The sequence below is a fragment of the Brachyhypopomus gauderio genome, chromosome 19 (assembly GCF_052324685.1).
Source record: "Brachyhypopomus gauderio isolate BG-103 chromosome 19, BGAUD_0.2, whole genome shotgun sequence".
NCBI classification, from domain to species: domain Eukaryota; kingdom Metazoa; phylum Chordata; class Actinopteri; order Gymnotiformes; family Hypopomidae; genus Brachyhypopomus; species Brachyhypopomus gauderio.
The window spans coordinates 14561784-14581139 of record NC_135229.1 but is presented as its reverse complement, the minus strand read 5'-3'; the positions used below and the strand labels follow the sequence as shown (position 1 = coordinate 14581139).

Genomic DNA, 19356 nt, shown 5'->3' with positions numbered 1-19356 from the left:
ATATGAATACACTTCCAATGGGCCATTGTGTGTCTTTGTCTCTCCGTACACGCCAGCAATAGAAACTCTAGAAGAAACCAGTTTTCCCAACTGCCCTAAACGCCTGGTCAGAATTTTACCCATTTTAACCCATTTTATCAACGTTTGCTCTAGCTAGTTTAGCCGTAGACCCTGTTTAGGTTGATTATGGTTTTGCTACACAGCTGCAGGCCACTTTGACGTAAATATTGTCTGGAAAGGGTTTTTAAATGTGTGTTTCCACACAGAATGGAAACTGTAGTTACTTTTGACAGACGGTGAACCCGGAACTCTGTTGTCCATTCAAATGTAAATACACCAGCTGAACTGTAATTTAACAATGTTAGTCTTTTAAATGAGTTTAGTTTGAGAATTGAAATATCAGCTGGTGCACACATCTGTCTAACATGGCTAACAAGTGATGGATAATTACCTGGATTTGGACACTTTGTTGGGATCTTTATTTCACATGATCCTCATAGAATTATGAACACTGAAAATTAGTATATTCACCCTTCAATTGAAAAAAAAATTTTGCAAACTACAGCATTATTCAAATGAGCTTTTCACTAACATGTGAATGTGTGGCCCTAGTGGTCTTAACTGGCAATGTAGCTACACGTGTCGAACCGGTTTTAAGAAGTTGCCTTAACCAAGGCTACAGACTCATTTTAATAGTAAATAAACGGTCGTTATAATCTTTCACACCCAAAAACTGCTCCAATCTTCTGCAGTCTCACCTATTCCAACTACTCAAGTTTGCATTTGCTCTAACAGGTTCCCTGTAAAGTTGTTGTTTTATACTGGAGCTGGTTGTTGTCTTCTGGGAGGAGCTGGCGTCCCCCTCACGGTTGAAGACACGCGGTAAATTTACGTATAGTGACGTAACCGCCGAATGTCGCGCTACCTGCGTGACGTCACTGCCCAGGTGTGGCGCCTGTAGGAAGCACAGGTAGACCTGCAGAAGTTTTTACCATTTGTTAGATAAAAAAAACTTCACGAACTGAGTTCACATAGGTCTTTCGGAAACGCTCATCCGTCCCCAAAGGAAGGCCGAAACAGGAAAGAAGTTTAGATATAATTAGATTTCGCCTGTTCTGGGAAACTCGGTCCATTTGTGAGCAGTGTTCGTGTAGGCCACCTTTCCTCATAATTCTGTGTACACCAAGAAACGATGATCTTGTTGCGCGTCAAACGGCTGGAATAATATCCTATAGGTTATGCATGTTTTATTTCGGTAATATTTCAAGCCCCCAACTCAAAATATAGGGTCAAAAAGTGGCTGAATTTCACTGGAAAAGAAATCTCAACTCATTTTGGAAAGAAGTGCGCGATCGGCAGTCAAAGTGAAAGAAAGAGTTGTAAGTAAAGGTTCATAACTCATTCCTGATATATTTCAGCTGATATTTGTGCTACATTTTAAAAATTTGTTTTTGAAAGTCTTCTCAACCCTGGGCTGCTGTAAACGGAAGCGCACTTTTTCCGAATTTGCTCCTATCATAAACCAAATTTTGCGATTTTTATTGAATTATCGTGGAAGGTGATTTATGGTTTTTAAAATGTTCTCAAAGTATCTTAACTTGGACCAAAGCGACCGTCTCACTGTAATACTGATTCATTCACTTTTAATGCTTAAGCATGTCGGCCAATATAAAGGAAAATGCTCTGGTAGCGTTTTATTAGATGGTAACAAACTAACTAACTAACTAAATATCTCCTTATAGAAATGATGAAAACTTTGTCAGACAAAACTTCATTGGATTTAAACCTTCGATACCTTTAATAATCGGGACGTTTTCGACCTTTAGTGTCTTTTGATGTCGGATGCACGGTGTTAACATAATTTAGCTTACGTCCCTTCTGTTGTGTGTGTTCGCCCGTTGGGTATAGGAGGTGATATGTTGGTTGGTCTATGTGTATGTCATTGTAATATCAGTTCATAACTTTGCCTAGTTACAAGCTTAAGTTGTTCTACGGGTGTTCTGCATTAAAAATATCTTTGAACGCCTGTGTTCATTTATTACCTGTACATTGAAGATTCTTCTACAGATATGGATGCTCCTTTATTAAGTTTCTTTTAGATCCAGCACCTCAATCAGGAGAGCAGTACCTCTCTCTCTTTTTTCTAATAATTGGTTATGAAATGTATTTCATTTAAATCTGTGAGTTATTCCAGTGTGAGTGATGTATGGGGTAAAGATGCTACCCCTAACACTTGAAGGTTCCAGCTCTACCTAACGTCTGCTGTCCCTTTGTTGAGACCAAGAAATGCCAGATATTGACGTTGAAGACCAGGGTGGTTTTCCTGTGGAGAGAGATGACCAAGAAGAGGATGAAGATACAAGTAAGAAAGGGTGTTGCGACGCACTCCACACCTCCATCTCCAGATGGTTGCTTCCAGCAGACCTTCGTGAAACCTACATGGAGCGTGCCAACTGCTGTCCACCACCCATCTTCATGGTCCTGGTCAGCATTGGAGAGGTAGGACTCTGGGCGCAAAGTTTGACAATATAAAGACTGGAAAAGGGATTTTATCTCTCTTGTGACCTGATGAATAATTTTAAAAAGAACAATCTAAGCCAGTCTATTTCATATTAAAGGTCTCTCCCCATAAAGGATACTCTGTGGTCAGAGTACTGTTGGCATCACTTCTGCAGTGGAGATATTTTAATGTTAAGGTGTTTGGTTTTGGGACTGAAAGGTTCTTGTGTTTCAGCTGTGGACTTTTCCACTGCGGTGTGGTGCTGGGCCTCGGTTGGGGAGACCGTCTGAATCAGCAGATTCAGGGCCGATTTCCAGAGTCTCACACTATACCTGGTTTCAAACCACAAGAGTTATTGAATACTGCAGTGCTGTTTCTTACAGCAAAAAGCAGGGATTCCTTCTCTTGGTTATGTTTGTTGTGTTTTATTTACTTCAAATCAACAGTTAAAACATACTAGTCCAGAACCTGGCGTGCAGTTAGACCAAGCTAAAGCTAACGTTGGTATTCCTAGTTGCTCTATAGAAGTGAGATTTACAACTGAATCAGATGTTATTGCCTTTGTTGTGCTATGTGAAAGTAGAACCTTTGTTTTAGGCCTACAAATGTTCTCATTATGCTTTCTAAGATGGGGGTAATAGGCCATATTTGTAATTTATCTGCTGAAAGACCTTTGTATGCAATCACATTCTACATGTTTATAAAAGTATTTAACAGAATGTGTTGGTGAGATTGTGTTTATACCATTAATCGAGCGTTATACCCACCTCTGATTAATCAAAGGCCAATGCTACATTCCTCAGCTTTTAGTAATTAACTTTAGTTGCATAAAAACTATGAAAAAGAAATGACACACTCCCTTGTCCAAACCAAGGGCAGTGTGCAGCAGTTAGCTCGACTGGCGATGCCATTGGGAGTCGTAGTAAAGTGTATCTGGGGGTAATACGTGTGTTGTAACTCCTAACAGCTGGCGGTGTTTATCTACTACGCTGTGTGGAAGCCCCAGAAACAGTGGGTGACGCTGGACCAGGGCATCTGGAACAGCCCCCTCACCTACAAACCCGACCACAGGGAGCAGGCCTGGCGATTCATCTCCTACATGTTTGTGCATGCTGGGTAAACACCTCCTGTTGCTTCTCCCTCTCTACCTCTGTGTTTGGTCTCAGATGTCCCTGAGATCTCTTTCATTTCAACCTTTTTTTTATCTCAACCAAATGTAATGCAAAAATATATATACATATATATTAAAAACATGTTGGAGAGCAACAAATTTAATCTAAATGTCTCCTCCGGTCATGGCATGTTGGCATGTCGGGTCTGAGGGTGGGCCTTGTTCCACGGCTGATTTCAGCAGTGGCTTTAACTGAGTTATGGGCACCTCTCCTTCCTGCCAGGGTGCAGCATATAGTGGGGAACCTGTTGCTCCAGCTCCTGCTGGGTATCCCGTTAGAGCTGGTCCACAAGGGCTTCGAGGTGGGGATGGTCTACCTGAGTGGCGTTCTAGCAGGTGAGTGGTGACAGTCCCAGCTTTTATTATTGATAATCACCATATTATAAAGAAACATTGTATGGGACTACGCTTTACTGATATTATTTTATATTTTTAAAGTTGATTCTCAGTGTATTTTATGCATACAGAGTATTTAGAACATATTCAGGCCTCTCGTTGCACACTTTGTTGTGATTTATGGCAAAAGTATTCAGACCCTTTGTGCTGTGACACGCTGATCTGGGATCAGGTGCATCCTCCTTCTTTTATGCGTCTTTAAGAGGTGTCCAGAACTCACACACCAGTCAACTTGTTTCAATTTGAATTGATTGGACACTGTAAAGGCCCACAGTTCACACTACAGTGTCAGGATAAACACCAAATGATGAAGTTCAAGGATATTAAACAACATCTAATGCTTGGAGTATTCCTACAACCTCTGTGGCCTCAGATGTTTTAAAATAGAAGAAACGTGGCCTGACCTTGATGCTGCGTAGAGTTGGTGTGGCAAAGATTCTCTCATTTCATGAGATGAAAGTGTAATTGTTTGGGCAGAAGAGAAAGCGTCGTGTTTAATGAAAAACCAGCATACCAGTGGTGAAGCATGGTGGTGGCAGTGCCAGGCTGTACTTCTCAGTGGCAGGGACAGGAGTAATGGTAACAACTCGCAACATGAATATCTAAACTCACCATTTAAGCTGACATTAATATAAAGAATTTGTCTTGAATGTGTTCAAGATTTGTAGATCTATCCAAGAAAACATACAGCTGTAACTGCTATCAAATCAAATCAAAATTATACAAAAAATCCCATTACAACAATGTATGTAATTCTTATTCTTAAGAGTCCTAGACTTCCTGGTGGTCAGTAATGGTAGTCCAGGGCTGTTGAGACATTCGTAGCAGGGGGGAATTTGGGGTGGTGAGAGGGTCCAGGGCAGTGGGTTGATCCTTCATCCATAACTGGTTAGGCAGGAGGTGGCAGGCCCAGGGTGGATATCAGGAAAGACTCGTCTCTCCTCGTCTCAGTATTTCTTGGGTAGGCAGTCAGCCATTTGAAAAAATAGGAACAATTAGTTCTGTATGGGATCATATGCGGGACTGAGGAAGTTAAAACATTTCTGGGGTGTGGCAGCAACTCCGGCATTAAATTATTACAGCCTAAATAAAACGGCAGAACCAGAAGGAAACACAGGGAGCATTCTGAGACAATGGCATCCATCCACTACACTGTCAACCAACTTGAGTGACCACGTGCAGTGACAGGATGACAGCACCAGCGCCCCAGTTTACCATATAACCCTTCGCCCTGGCTTCCACAAAGTATTGAATAAAGCATTGCTGCATAAAATGTATTCTTAAAAATTTGACAAGGTTTTGGGATATGTCATTTGCTAAGGTGGTTCAAATCAGAAAGCACAAATTTGTGTGCGTGTGTGTGTGTGTGTGTGTGTGTGTGTGTGTGTGTGTGTGTGTGTGTGTGTGTGTGTGTGTGTGTGTGTGTGCGTGCGCATCCCAGGATCTCTGGCCAGCTCCATCTTTGACCCATACAGTGCTCTCGTGGGGGCTTCAGGTGGAGTTTATGCCCTTATTGGAGGCTCCTTAATGAACGCACTGGTGGTATGATCCATATTTATCTCTCTTCTTTGGTTTGGATTAGAATTTAATGACCAAGTTTAAGTTTCTTGAGTCGGTACATCTGTCCGGTGTTGTGGACTTTGAAATTTTAGTTCAAATGTGTATAATGTTTTTATATGTGGAAATTGTCTGGCTCATTTGGTGAATCTTCATTCTTATGTTCCTGAAGAACTTCAGGGAGATGATGCCACTGCTGGGCATCTACCGTATCCTGGTAATCGTCATTATCGGTCAGTTCCTGTTTTTAACCTCTCGTGTGACCTCTGCTTGGCTCTGTATCTGTACAACTGGCTGATGGTACCTGCTTGTGTTTTAGTGGGAACTGATGTGGGCTTCGCTCTCTACAGACGATTCCTGAGTGACGCAGTCGGACCGAAAGTGAGCAGATGATTTTTATATATATATATATATATATATATATATATATATATATATATATATATATATATATATATATATATATATATATATATATATATATATTGTGTGTGTGTGTGTGTCAGACATTTATTTTTGTACACGCATACCGATATTGCCCTTTTTGCTTCTATGAAGGAGACTGTTTAAAAATGCAACATAGGTCATATTTGAGTTTAGTAGCTTTTACCACACTCTGTACACTTGCTCATTGTGTTTACCACACTGGGATTATCTTGTTGTGTGCTTACCACAGACAGCTTGTTTACCACACTGTACGTGTTATCACACTGTGTACGCTGTGTGTGTGAGAGTATGGTTTCCTTCAAAGGAAAACTCTAAACACATGCAGTGCATATTGTATGTGTTCACTAACGTCCCACACTATTAATAAAACATTTTACAGTCAGGAAGTATGCGTGTGTGGTTAAGAATGTAGAAATGTCCCAGTAGAAATGTCCCAAAATTACGTAAAATCTCTCAGATCCACTTACATGTTTTCTATATGGTTTTCTTTTTTAATTCATGTGCAGTGAAGTTTAAATGTCTGTAAAACTCCTGGACTGCAGGATCTTCACTGAGACTGGGACCAGTACAGCAGTTTTAGAGGCACACTTGGTGGAAGGACTAGAGACAGCACAAGGAGAGAGAGAACTAATGTGTGTGTGTTTATTGTGTTTAAAACTTGTGTTTTATTAGTTTTAAACACACTAAAGCATACATGATCATTTATAATCAAAAGCCAATCCAAATTGTATAACAGTAATAAAAACGCTGGTAATAAATTTAGACAATTAGGCAATGAACGCATGCATTATAATAGTCATAAATCTTTAGACATTAAAATTTATAAATAATCTCTACTGCCACAACAAATGAATGTCTTGCAGGAATTTGCCTGTAGCTGATCCTGACAATTCTACACCTCAGGATGTGTGTGGGTCCGGGTCTTTTCTGTGTGAGCGCTGCATGATGGAGGTTTTCTTAAAGGGGTGGTGTGCTGTTCCCTCCTGCTCCACCAGGTGTCTTTCGTAGCCCACATCGGAGGCGGAGTAGCAGGCATGACCATCGGCTACGTGTTCTTCACCAATTACAACCAGAAGCTTCTGAAGGACCCGCGCTTCTGGCTGTGCATTGTGGGATACATTGTATTTTTGCTTTTCGCTGTTCTCTTTAACATATTCCTGTCTCCTGCTCCTTACTAAAGTGCACATAGCCCAACGCCACTGTGGGTCTGGTCACGCAGTTAGGTGGTGTATATATGCTTTATATATACTTTGTATCCTATTAAGTGAAGCTAAAGTTGAACTCTTAATTTGGAATCATCAGCCATGATTAAATATGCTAATTGCAAATTTTTCAAAAAAAGTTTGAAGTTTGTTTTTAGTACGTTGACAACACAGCATACCTCATCAAAGGATTTGGTGCTACAGAAATGGATGTCAGGGTGTGTACCTTTGCGGGTATTACATTGTTTCATAAAGGTAGTACAATTTGTAGATTGGCATTTCTGATTTGCTGTTTGTTTGGGGTTTACCAAGTTAAGGATTTACATAAGTTTTTAATGATTTGTTGCTTTGAGCGTGGACTGAATACGGGTGACTTCTCCAAAGGATTTCTATTGGCTCAGGTATGCTAAGGGGCGGGGACAAGAAGTCTGGTTGGTTGTGACCTGCCACACTTCATCTCACACTTTCTCTCTCCGTGTTAAACGTCTAGTGTTTTTTGTGCTTGTCTGTTCAATATTCAGAGGTTGGCTGAAACTTCATTAAAACACAGGAGGCAGAATTTTGGGCATTCTTGCAAGAATTGTCCTACACACCTCGACCTGTGTCTAATATTCAGAGGCTTCTCAGTGTGCTGATGAATGAGGTTGAACCGAGAACAGTACCAGACTTCCTTGTAGTATCAATACAGTAGAATAATAAAACACCAGTCTGAGCAGCGTTTCCATGAATGAATCTCCTGCCCTGAGCTCTGTTTGGTAGCATGTAAATCAGATTAGTGATTGACTTTAACCTCTTGACATTTGACCTTCACTGCATGTCAGTCCTGTTGTCTCCATGTTATTTTGTAAATTCTACAGATTAGAACACTACTCTTTATAAATGTTTTTATGTACATTTGTGTACAATTTTTTTCATTAAAAGACAATTGACACAGCAGTGTATGTTCATGTAATTATTCAGAACAAATAACATAGCCTACAGTTTTCCTGAACATGAAAAATTGGCTTGTATTAATCGATCAATGCATAATCAATCTTTATGGGGTTCAGTGTATTTCCACAAAGACACGAGGACACCTAAACAAGTTGCAGCAGTGCAGGTTGTAGGAGGGGAGGCTTTAGATCGGTGTGCCCTTCATAGGTATAGATATAAATTCTAGGGTGACCAGACAGATCAAAATGAGAACCATGTGAAGGATGTACTGTCATTGTCTGATGCGCTCTTCTACATCTAGAGAAAGGCAGTTAGTAAAAACAGCAATTCAGACTTAATTTTCTGTAAATTGAAACTGAATATGTCTTCAACGAGCAGAGTAAAAAAATCAGACAAAACTGAGTCATTGCATAAGCCCCTCCCGCAAAACAAGCAATCAAAGGAAATGGTAAATTTAGCAGCAGTAATTTCACACTGAGCAAATGCAGTTTTCAATGTAACGAATGCCTGCTAAAACTACTGGTGTCGGTGTAGATCAGTATATAAGTTGGTAGGAACAGTGAGTGCACTTTATCGTTGGGGAGATACTGCCATCTACTGGCCAGTCAATTTCTAGACACAGGAATTAGTGTGTAGTGTAGTTTTTAAATGATGTACTGGTAAATAAATGTTGGGTTGAGAAGAAAAAATAGGTATGTGGTTTTATTTTTATATGTAATTCAAACAATTTAATATATAATTCCATACTTATCTAAACTATTTATCCAATGAAAATATATTTGAAGTGGCCTCTGCTGTAATTGACCTCTGTCAACACAATACATTTTTTTTTACTTAGTAGTTGATGGTAAAATGACTAATGATATTTATACATCCATATTGCCAGTGTTGTTTGTTGAGATCATGTGTTCATTTGTACAGGGAAGAGTTACAGAAGCTTCGCTGGCATCTCCAACAATCAACTGACCAACATGTTTAAAGATCCATTGTGAACTCACTGGGCAAATAGATTTTCTGTAGAGACGCTACACGTCCCGTTTTGGACACCGACCCCCTGTGTGGCCTTTTATTATGTGACAATTATATGGCATACTTATCTAAACCTTATTATCCTGCTTTCCCTCATTTATAATCATGTAACTTCACTGAGAGAGTGACAGGAGCTAGAGGTCAAAGGACGCAAGGTGGAGCCAAAGCACAGAAGGAGGAGCCAAAGCATAGAAACTAACCAACCACATGAATAAATAAATAAATAAAAGAACAAAATGACAATAAAGCTTTAAGAATGAAGCAAATTGAGTGTAGTCATTAGAAATATTCAGATTGGAGTAGATCTAGTCAGAGTACACACACAACACATCTAAACACAGTCTAGGTCTCAGGTTGAGTTTCCATGTTCTCCTCGTGTCTGCCTGAGTTTCTTTGGGGGTCTCTGGTTTCCTCACACAGTCCAAAAATATGATTATTATGAGATTAGGTAAGAATTGGCTCCATAATACAGTGTGACTGTGTGCCTGTGCCCATTAATGTAAAGGATGGAGGTCTGTGCTGGGTGTTATCCTCTCTCTCTGCTGTGAAGCAGTCCCACAGGGGTTGTGCTTTGTTTCAGAATAAGCAGTTGGTTGCTGCTTCTCACCAGTACATTGACTGGGTCTAAACCACTGCACAGTATGTTGATTATGAAGTGTCTCTGGGTACTGAGAAAGGAACTTTATATGTGTAGCTTCATATCATAGCACACGAGAGCCTCAGGAGATATGTATGTATGTATGCATGTACATAGGTATGAAGGTACACAGAGGTATGAAGGGTCCCTGAGGCTTCAACACCTGTTGGTCTTACTCTTCACCGTGTGTGAGTACGGATGACGTCACCAGGTACTGAGTTTCTCTGCATATCCCTGACAACATAGAATAAGCTTGATCAAGTTTAAACGATGTGTTAACCTAATGCAGAACAGATGTAGCATCTGCAGATGACTACACTGTGATTAATCATTTTTGGAGAAGGTGATTTATCTGGATTTCTGAAGCCCCACTGTGATGTGAGAAACTGTGGAGAAGCAGGAGATCTTCATTACTGCTAGCGCTCATATGCTCAGGATGTGTTCAGCATAGCTGCACATGTTGGAAATAAACGGTTTTAATAAGGTCATTCATTTAATAAGGACACTCAGCTAACAGGTGCTTATAAACAGAATGATACGCCCTCTATGTGTAGCTGATCTGTATTACCAAATCACTGCACTCAAAACAAGGAAGTTGTATAACAACTATACCAAGGTACTGTTACGGGGCGAGCACTACAATACCCAGGTAAATATTTTCCTTATTTTAGTATTTTATGTTGTTGTATTGATGTAAATGTAGATACATTTAATTAAGCACTAAGTACATTTTAGCTATATTGTGAAAGTTTGTTTAATTGGGCATTGCTATGAAAACTGAAGATTATATGTTCTGTGTACCATGTTAATGTCTGAATCCCAGCTACGAGACCCAACATGTTTAGAATCCCAGCTACGATACCCAACATGTTTTGAATCCCAGCTATGAGATCCAACATGTTTTGAATCCCAGCTATGAGATCCAGCATGTTCTGAATCCCAGCTACGAGACCCAGTGTGTTCTGAATCCGAGCTATGAGTCCCAACATGTTTTGAATCCCAGCTATGAGACCCAACTTGTTTTGAATCCCAACTGAGACCCAGTGTGTTCTGAATCCCAGCTATGAGACCCAACATGTTCTGAATCCCAGCTATGAGACCCAGTGTGTTCTGAATCCCAGCTATGAGACCCAACATGTTTTGAATCCCAGCTATGAGACCCAACATGTTTTGAATCCCAGCTATGAGACCCAGTGTGTTCTGAATCCCAGCTATGAGACCCAACATGTTTTGAATCCCAGCTACGAGACCCAGTGTGTTCTGAATCCCAGCTATGAGATCCAGTGTGTTCTGAATCCCAGCTATGAGACCCAGTGTGTTCTGAATCCCAGCTGAGACCCAACATGTTTTGAATCCCAGCTATGAGATCCAGTGTGTTCTGAATCCCAGCTACGAGATCCAGTGTGTTCTGAATCCCAGCTATGAGACCCAACATGTTTTGAATCCCAGCTATGAGATCCAGTGTGTTTTGAATCCCAGCTATGAGATCCAGTGTGTTCTGAATCCCAGCTACGAGATCCAGTGTGTTCTGAATCCCAGCTACGAGACTCAGTGTGTTCTGAATCCCAGCTACGAGACCCAGTGTGTTCTGAATCCCAGCTACGAGATCCAGTGTGTTCTGAATCCCAGCTACGAGATCCATTGTGTTCTGAATCCCAGCTACGAGATCCAGTGTGTTCTGAATCCCAGCTACGAGACCCAGTGTGTTCTGAATCCCAGCTACGAGATCCAGTGTGTTCTGAATCCCAGCTATGAGACCCAGTGTGTTCTGAATCCCAGCTATGAGATCCAGTGTGTTCTGAATCCCAGCTACGAGACCCAGTGTGTTCTGAATCCCAGCTACGAGATCCAGTGTGTTCTGAATCCCAGCTACGAGACCCAGTGTGTTCTGAATCCCAGCTACGAGACCCAGTGTGTTCTGAATCCCAGCTACGAGACCCAGTGTGTTCTGAATCCCAGCTACGAGATCCAGTGTGTTCTGAATCCCAGCTACGAGACCCAGTGTGTTCTGAATCCCAGCTACGAGATCCAGCGTGTTCTGAATCCCAGCTACGAGACCCAGCGTGTTCTGAATCCCAGCTACGAGATCCAGTGTGTTCTGAATCCCAGCTACGAGATCCAGCGTGTTCTGAATCCCAGCTACGAGACCCAGCGTGTTCTGAATCCCAGCTACGAGATCCAGTGTGTTCTGAATCCCAGCTACGAGATCCAGTGTGTTCTGAATCCCAGCTACGAGATCCAGCGTGTTCTGAATCCCAGCTACGAGACCCAGTGTGTTCTGAATCCCAGCTACGAGATCCAGTGTGTTCTGAATCCCAGCTATGAGATCCAGTGTGTTTTGAATCCCAGCTACGAGATCCAGTGTGTTCTGAATCCCAGCTACGAGATCCAGTGTGTTCTGAATCCCAGCTACGAGACTCAGTGTGTTCTGAATCCCAGCTACGAGACCCAGTGTGTTCTGAATCCCAGCTACGAGATCCAGTGTGTTCTGAATCCCAGCTATGAGACCCATTGTGTTCTGAATCCCAGCTACGAGATCCAGTGTGTTCTGAATCCCAGCTACGAGACCCAGTGTGTTCTGAATCCCAGCTACGAGATCCAGTGTGTTCTGAATCCCAGCTATGAGACCCAGTGTGTTCTGAATCCCAGCTACGAGATCCAGTGTGTTCTTAATCCCAGCTATGAGATCCAGTGTGTTCTGAATCCCAGCTACGAGACCCAGTGTGTTCTGAATCCCAGCTACGAGATCCAGTGTGTTCTGAATCCCAGCTATGAGACTTAGTGTGTTCTGAATCCCAGCTATGAGATCCAGTGTGTTCTGAATCCCAGCTATGAGATCCAGTGTGTTCTGAATCCCAGCTATGAGACCCAGTGTGTTCTGAATCCCAGCTACGAGATCCAGTGTGTTCTTAATCCCAGCTATGAGATCCAGTGTGTTTTGAATCCCAGCTACGAGACCCAGTGTGTTCTGAATCCCAGCTACGAGATCCAGTGTGTTCTGAATCCCAGCTACGAGATCCAGTGTGTTCTGAATCCCAGCTATGAGACTTAGTGTGTTCTGAATCCCAGCTATGAGATCCAGTGTGTTCTGAATCCCAGCTATGAGATCCAGTGTGTTCTGAATCCCAGCTATGAGACCCAGTGCACTGTTCATTTGAGACCCAGTGCAGCTTAGGTCTTTGGTCATGAAATATGTTGGAAAAAGTCTGGCCATAAAATGGTCTAATTTAACCTAAACAAAGCAAGTCATGGACTATGGACAAACTACATTTTATTACTGTTACTTTATTACTATCATTTTACTATTGAATGCTCTTTACCCACCCACATGCTCAGATAAAATCTTTGAAGAAGATTGGATCTCTGTCCACAGCCTAGAAAGTCTGACAGTGATATTTCTGGCTCTGTACCGCATGTTTCGGTAGCATAAACATGAGAACATAGTGTCTTTTTACAACAGCCATTGTTACAATGCAGCTTTACACATGTCTGAGTCCAAACCTCGAGTGAGCTAGCCAAAGATAGGTGAGAATAAGAAGGAAAAACTCTAGAGCATGAGAAAGAAACCTTAAGAGGAACCCCATAACCAGTGGCGGACTTAGCAATTTGGGGGCTCAAGGCGAATTTAGCTAGGGGGCCCATCAACATTAATATGCGAGAAATAAGTTAGCTAGTCAGGGGGCCCCTACAGTGGGCTGCAGTGGGAGGGGCCCAAGGCAGTTGCCTAGCCACGCCTCTATGCAAAGACCGCCTCTGCCCATAACAACAACATCACAGACATTCACAATCAAGGATGTGGCTTCCTCCATCTATACCATATCAAATCCGTCCTTTGCCCATAAACATGTAATTCTGACAACCCTCTGAATCAGGACCAGATCCACACTCACACACTCAAGCTCTAGGCCTGAGCTCCAAACACAAATGGCCGGATTGCCAGTTGTGATCTTGGATACACTCACAGCATGGAATGCCTCACGCTTGATCGTGTCCAGATGTGTTCAAATCATCATTGTATTCTTGTCCTAAAATGGTTTCATTTTCCTCAGAGATGCAAAATTGGGCATTCGTGATGGAGCTGGTGTTGGTTTTGCCTGCTTTGGCATTAGACAACGGGCTGATGAGGACGCCCCCTATGGGCTGGATGTCCTGGGAGCGATTCCGCTGTAACGTTGACTGCGTGAATGACCCCAAGAACTGCATCAGGTACTTTTGTGAGTTGCAAAATCTCTGTGAGCGCCAATAAGTAAAATGATCAAACTGCTAATTCAGCTCCGTTATTGTAATAGTCTAGCATCAGATGAAACCAGGGGAGGATACAAATGCGGGGAAGATGAGACTTTAATTAGTCTGATCAGAGAGCTCAGGAGAAGAGAACAGAGACAAACTACCTACACGTAAACCAGAGACCCGTTTATGAGAACGACGAGGCATCATGTCTGGAGTGCACCTTAATTAGACCGAATAATGCGCAGCAGAAATAACAATATGAAGTATGAACAGTAACCCTAACCCAACAATGTTACATAAACGTAAGACTAGCAACAGCATGGCAACAGGCAACGGACAAACTATTACTCTTAACACATCGCGGTGTAACAGAACCTTAAGCAACATGACTGTCTGTTTCAACATGTAACAGTGCAACCGAGCACTAAAACACGAGATACACAATCTATCCAATAGAAGCGTGCGAGAGATGCACACCAAACACACTGGAGAGAACCATAGGGTTCCCTAACCCTAACCCTAATCCTAATTTTAGAACCGCACTAAGAAAACATGGGACTCTGACAGCAAGAAACACTAACGCGACTAATCGGTTCTACTAACTGATAAAACCCCCACATACTTGAACAAAACAGACCCACAAATCCCGAATGAAAAGAGGGGGTCAAATACACACCATGGGGCACTGAACAAGACGCGGATAGTGGAAATGGAAATAAACACGAAGCACAAGTAGGCTAAAGAAAGAAAATACGAAGGAAACCGCGAACACAGATCCGATCGACGGAGGAAGGCAAATCGTACGTGACAGTTATTAAATATGAACAATGTTATAATGAAAATAATTAGCTGTGTCTCCAATCTGTTCTGGTGTTTGACAGTTATTTGACAAAATCTCAAATCTGTTGTGTGTGTGTGTCAGTGAAACTTTGTTCACTGACATGGCAGACAGGTTATCTGAAGATGGCTGGAAGAACTTGGGCTATAATTACCTCATTATTGATGACTGCTGGTCCTTCATATTAAGAGACAGAGATGGACGCCTTATGCCTGACATGCTCAGGTGAAGATCTCTCTTTCTCTCTTTAAGCATACCTTAAGAGTACCCATACCTTAAGAGCACCCATACCTTAAGAGCACCCATACTTTAAGAGCACTCATACTTTAAGAGCACCCATACTTTAAGAGCACCCATACTTTAAGAGCACCCATACTTTAAGAGCACTCATACCTTAAGAGCACCCATACTTTAAGAGCACTCATACTTTAAGAGCACTCATACTTTAAGAGCACCCATACTTTAAGAGCACCCATACTTTAAGAGCACCCATACTTTAGGAGCATCCATACTTTAAGAGCATCCATACTTTAAGAGCATCCATACCTTTCAGATTTCCCCTTGGCATCCCGAGGCTTGCACGTTACGTGCACGACCGTGGCCTGAAGCTAGGTATCTACGCCGACATGGGCCGGCACACCTGCGCGGGCTTCCCCGGCACCACGCTCGAGAAGGTCGAGCTCGATGCACAGACCTTCGCCAGCTGGGGCATAGACATGTTGAAGTTCGATGGCTGCTACTCGAACAGTGAAGAACAGCAAAAGGGTAAGACTCCTTCATTTAGTATGTGAATAACCCTGGGGTTCATCTGAGAGGATGTGAATAACCCTGTTGCATGCTGGGAGTGTTCTGCCTTTAACATCTCTCCCTGAAAAGCACCATGTGCAGTATATAGTGGATGAATGTTGGCATCATCTTCAGAAACACGTGCTGTTTTATGTTGTATAGGATATCCACTCATGTCTAAGGCTCTGAATGCAACAGGACGTCCAATTGCGTACTCGTGTAGCTGGCCTGTTTACCGTGGTGGGCTTCCTCCAAGTGTAGGTCAAACTATAACTATAAATGTGTAAATGCATTAAAGAATAAATGGATTATGAATACATGGGTGAGTGAGTGAATGATTTTTTATTCATAGCACTATGATCCACCAGGAAGAAGCTAGAAGGCTTGTATGGTTTGTATTCAGTTTAGCAGAATTGGCTGCTTGATTGCTTATTGATGTGATTTAAAAAAAATATAATTTATTAGGCTCAGAAGGCATCACTGCTATTTTCCCACTGCAGGTCAATTACACACTTCTGGGAGAAATTTGCAACCTGTGGCGTAACTATGAAGACATCGAGGACTCCTGGGACAGTGTGTTGAGGATTGTGGACTGGTTCTTCAATAACCAAGACCATCTGCAGCCTTTTGCAGGACCAGGTCACTGGAACGACCCCGACATGGTCCGTGTGCCCCCGAGCTTTGTTCATCGTGAGGGCTCCTCAAACACCTCTGGGTTTTATTGGACACTCTGTACTCACGAGTTCTTTTTTTGTTTTTTTTCCCCTTTATTCTTAACAGAGATATCATCATTCATTATTATTATTCATTATTATTATTATTATTATTATTCAATATTTGTTATTCATTTGCATGTGGTTCATGTATATGTCTACCAGAAAGAGTTAACACTTAAAATTTATACGGATACTTCTTGCTCATGTTTATCTATTCATTTTAATGACCCACCTAGCTTATTATTGGGAACTATGGCCTGAGTCTGGACCAATCAGAAGCCCAGATGGCCCTCTGGGCAATCATGGCCGCACCTCTTTTCATGTCGACCGACCTTCGAACTCTGACCAGTGAAGCCCGTAATATTCTACAAAACCGAGCTGCCATCGCCATCAACCAGGATCCTCTGGGTGTCCAGGGTAGACGCATTCTACAGGTAAATATCGTACGGAATATCTCAGGGCCTGTGTGACAGTTATTACACATACCTGTGTGACGGTCATTACACATACCTGTGTGACGGTCAGCCTCATCAGAGATTAGGTCTTATTTTATCTACATTTTAAGTAAAAACTGGTTCTGAAAAGCTAAAGAACCACTAAAATCTACTAAAAGCACACTTAGTAATATAAGATCAAAGCATCTGTGTTACCTGTCCTACCCAAAACACTTCACTCATTCAGTGGCTGCAAAACTTTGGTGTAATAAATTTTTTTCTCTAAAAAATATTCTTAGTTAATTCCACACTGAGTTGCCAGAAGGCAGTGTTATTTGCAATAGAGAAAGTCCTCATCTGACTGAGGCTGTCTGAGATGTCCATCAGAAGTCTATAAATGAGCTTGTGTGTAAACATGGCCCCCCGGCCTCTTTCCCGCCCCAGGACCACGGCGGTATCGAGGTGTTCTGGAGGCCTCTGTCGCAGTCGGCCAGCGCACTGGTGTTTCTCAGCCGGCGCACCGACATGCCGTACCGCTACCACTGCTCCCTGAGTCTGCTGAACTACACATCCACCAGCTACCTGGTCAGAGCCCCTCAACATCTCCACCCAGCCTTGCTGCTCTTCAGCACACCACTGAAGAGCACTACACCTCTGCCTCGTGTAGCGTTGAAGTGCTGAAGTGTGCATTGTACTATGGGGTTTGTCCTTTAGGCCTACGATGTGTTCAAAGGGGACACGGTGACCTTGCCATCAGTGAAGACTCGCTTCACCGTCTCCATCAACCCGTCTGGAGTCGTCATGTGGTACGTCCAGCCGGATAAAGTCTGGGACGCGTCCCGACAGACTGGCGTGTATCCCAGCATCCTTCAGAAGCATGGACTCTCCTCTCTGCAGCGTTCCAGACACCACGTCATACCTCCAATACTGTGATAAAACTACACATCTGTCATTCACATCTGCACTGTCAAAGTAACATTTTTACTAGATACTTGCTAACGCAGACCTTTATTCATTAATGCGTTCAAATAATTTTCAACAAACCAACAGAAGATCTGAATGGTGTTTATAGCCATCTTGTTGATAGCATAAGTGCCAACATTTCTACTATGTTTGGAAATGACCAGAAAGTCCCTGGAGTCCTGGGACAAGCCCAACATGTGTGTGGCCTTTATAAACATCAGAGAGTTTCATTACTACAGGTATTTCAGGAACACATGGGAAGTAGACAGAGTGTGCAGAACATTTTGTACAATATCTTCAATACTTAACACACAGAAAAGATTGAATGTAATTAAAATAAAGCAGAGAGGAATATGTCCTCAAGATCCTATATTAAATGTTTTTAATAATGTCCGTCCTTGTTTCTGAGCATCCCCAGAGGTGGCTAACAGGCGTCCTCAGGTCACAATTAGCCCACTTCACCAGTACACACCAGTATAGTATTGGCTTGCTCACTGGGGGATAGGACTTGACACTTGTAAAGCTGCTTTGTGACAACAACTGTTGTAAAAAGCACTATATAAATAAAATTTGATTTGATTTGATTTGATTTATACACCAGTACACATCAGTACACACCAGTATACATCAGTACACACCAGTATACACCAGTACACACCAGTATTCCCAGACCTGAGGCCATGACTGAGGTGCCCTTGAGCAAGGCACCTAACCCCAACTGCTCCCCGGGCGCCGGGCTAGGGCTGCCCACTGCTCTGGGCACGTGTGATCCACAGCCCCCTAGTAATCACTAGTGTGTGTGTGTGTATCCCAGCGTCCTTCAGAAGCATGGACTCTCCTCTCTGCAGCGTTCCAGACACCACGTCATACCTCCAATACTGTAATAAAACTACACATCTGTCATTCACATCTGCACTGTCAAAGTAACAGGGCCAGGGGGTACCATCAAAGAGCCCAGCAATTTATTTTTTACAGTAGCGAACCGTGACCTTTAAACCTGGGCCCGCTACAATTGATTGGTCAATTTTGCTGTCATTTGAAACTGGTATTGCGCTGAATTATAACTGCAAGGCCCTCTGTAAACGAACAGCGGGCATCACAGTCCTGATAGGGGGAGACACAGGCTCACAGGCTTCCACTTAACCCCTCACCTTCCAACACAGATTGAATAGACTGAATAGGTGAATATTTTATTTGCTTATATTTTTGTAATTGTTTAGATGTCGAATGTCAAACTGTAAGTAAATAAAATAAAATTGGATAATTATATATATAATGCTTTAAGAATATTTTAGGCCCTCTGAGAGGGCGTAGAGGGCCCTGACGGTTCCCCACTGATTTTTTATTTAAAGTTTATAATTTTAAATAATCTTGAAATTTTTCATTAATATAAAATTCTGTCCTCAAAATAAGCTCAATGGCTAAAATATATATGTTTTGTACCTATCTGCATATTTTCCATTAAGTGCATACACCCGCGCCTCCCACTGAAATGGTTTGATCCAGCACCGACCGTA

At 42.3% G+C, this 19356-nt stretch overlaps 2 protein-coding genes across 4 annotated transcripts; both read left to right on the top strand.

The window, feature by feature from the left end:
• The first annotated feature begins 921 nt into the window (after positions 1-921).
• Positions 922-8209, top strand: rhbdl2 (rhomboid, veinlet-like 2 (Drosophila)). Of its 3 annotated transcripts, none has more exons than XM_076981760.1 (8): positions 922-1379; positions 2285-2499; positions 3468-3616; positions 3895-4007; positions 5509-5609; positions 5797-5857; positions 5944-6005; positions 7067-8209. In XM_076981760.1, the coding sequence occupies exons 2-8, from the start codon at positions 2287-2289 to the stop codon at positions 7247-7249; spliced, it is 882 nt and encodes a 293-aa protein (XP_076837875.1). In that variant the 5' UTR covers positions 922-1379; positions 2285-2286; the 3' UTR covers positions 7250-8209. The 3 variants fall into 3 exon arrangements, with proteins under 3 accessions (XP_076837875.1, XP_076837874.1, XP_076837876.1); XM_076981759.1 differs by having other exon boundaries at positions 2279-2499; XM_076981761.1 differs by having other exon boundaries at positions 2279-2499; positions 6935-7076.
• Positions 8210-10452: 2243 nt separating this feature from the next.
• LOC143483240 (alpha-N-acetylgalactosaminidase-like) lies at positions 10453-18423 on the top strand. The gene is made up of 9 exons (XM_076982062.1): positions 10453-10521; positions 13922-14078; positions 15025-15165; positions 15494-15705; positions 15889-15983; positions 16227-16388; positions 16679-16876; positions 17321-17461; positions 17591-18423. The coding sequence occupies exons 2-9, from the start codon at positions 13924-13926 to the stop codon at positions 17807-17809; spliced, it is 1323 nt and encodes a 440-aa protein (XP_076838177.1). The 5' UTR covers positions 10453-10521; positions 13922-13923; the 3' UTR covers positions 17810-18423.
• The last annotated feature ends 933 nt before the right edge of the window (positions 18424-19356 follow it).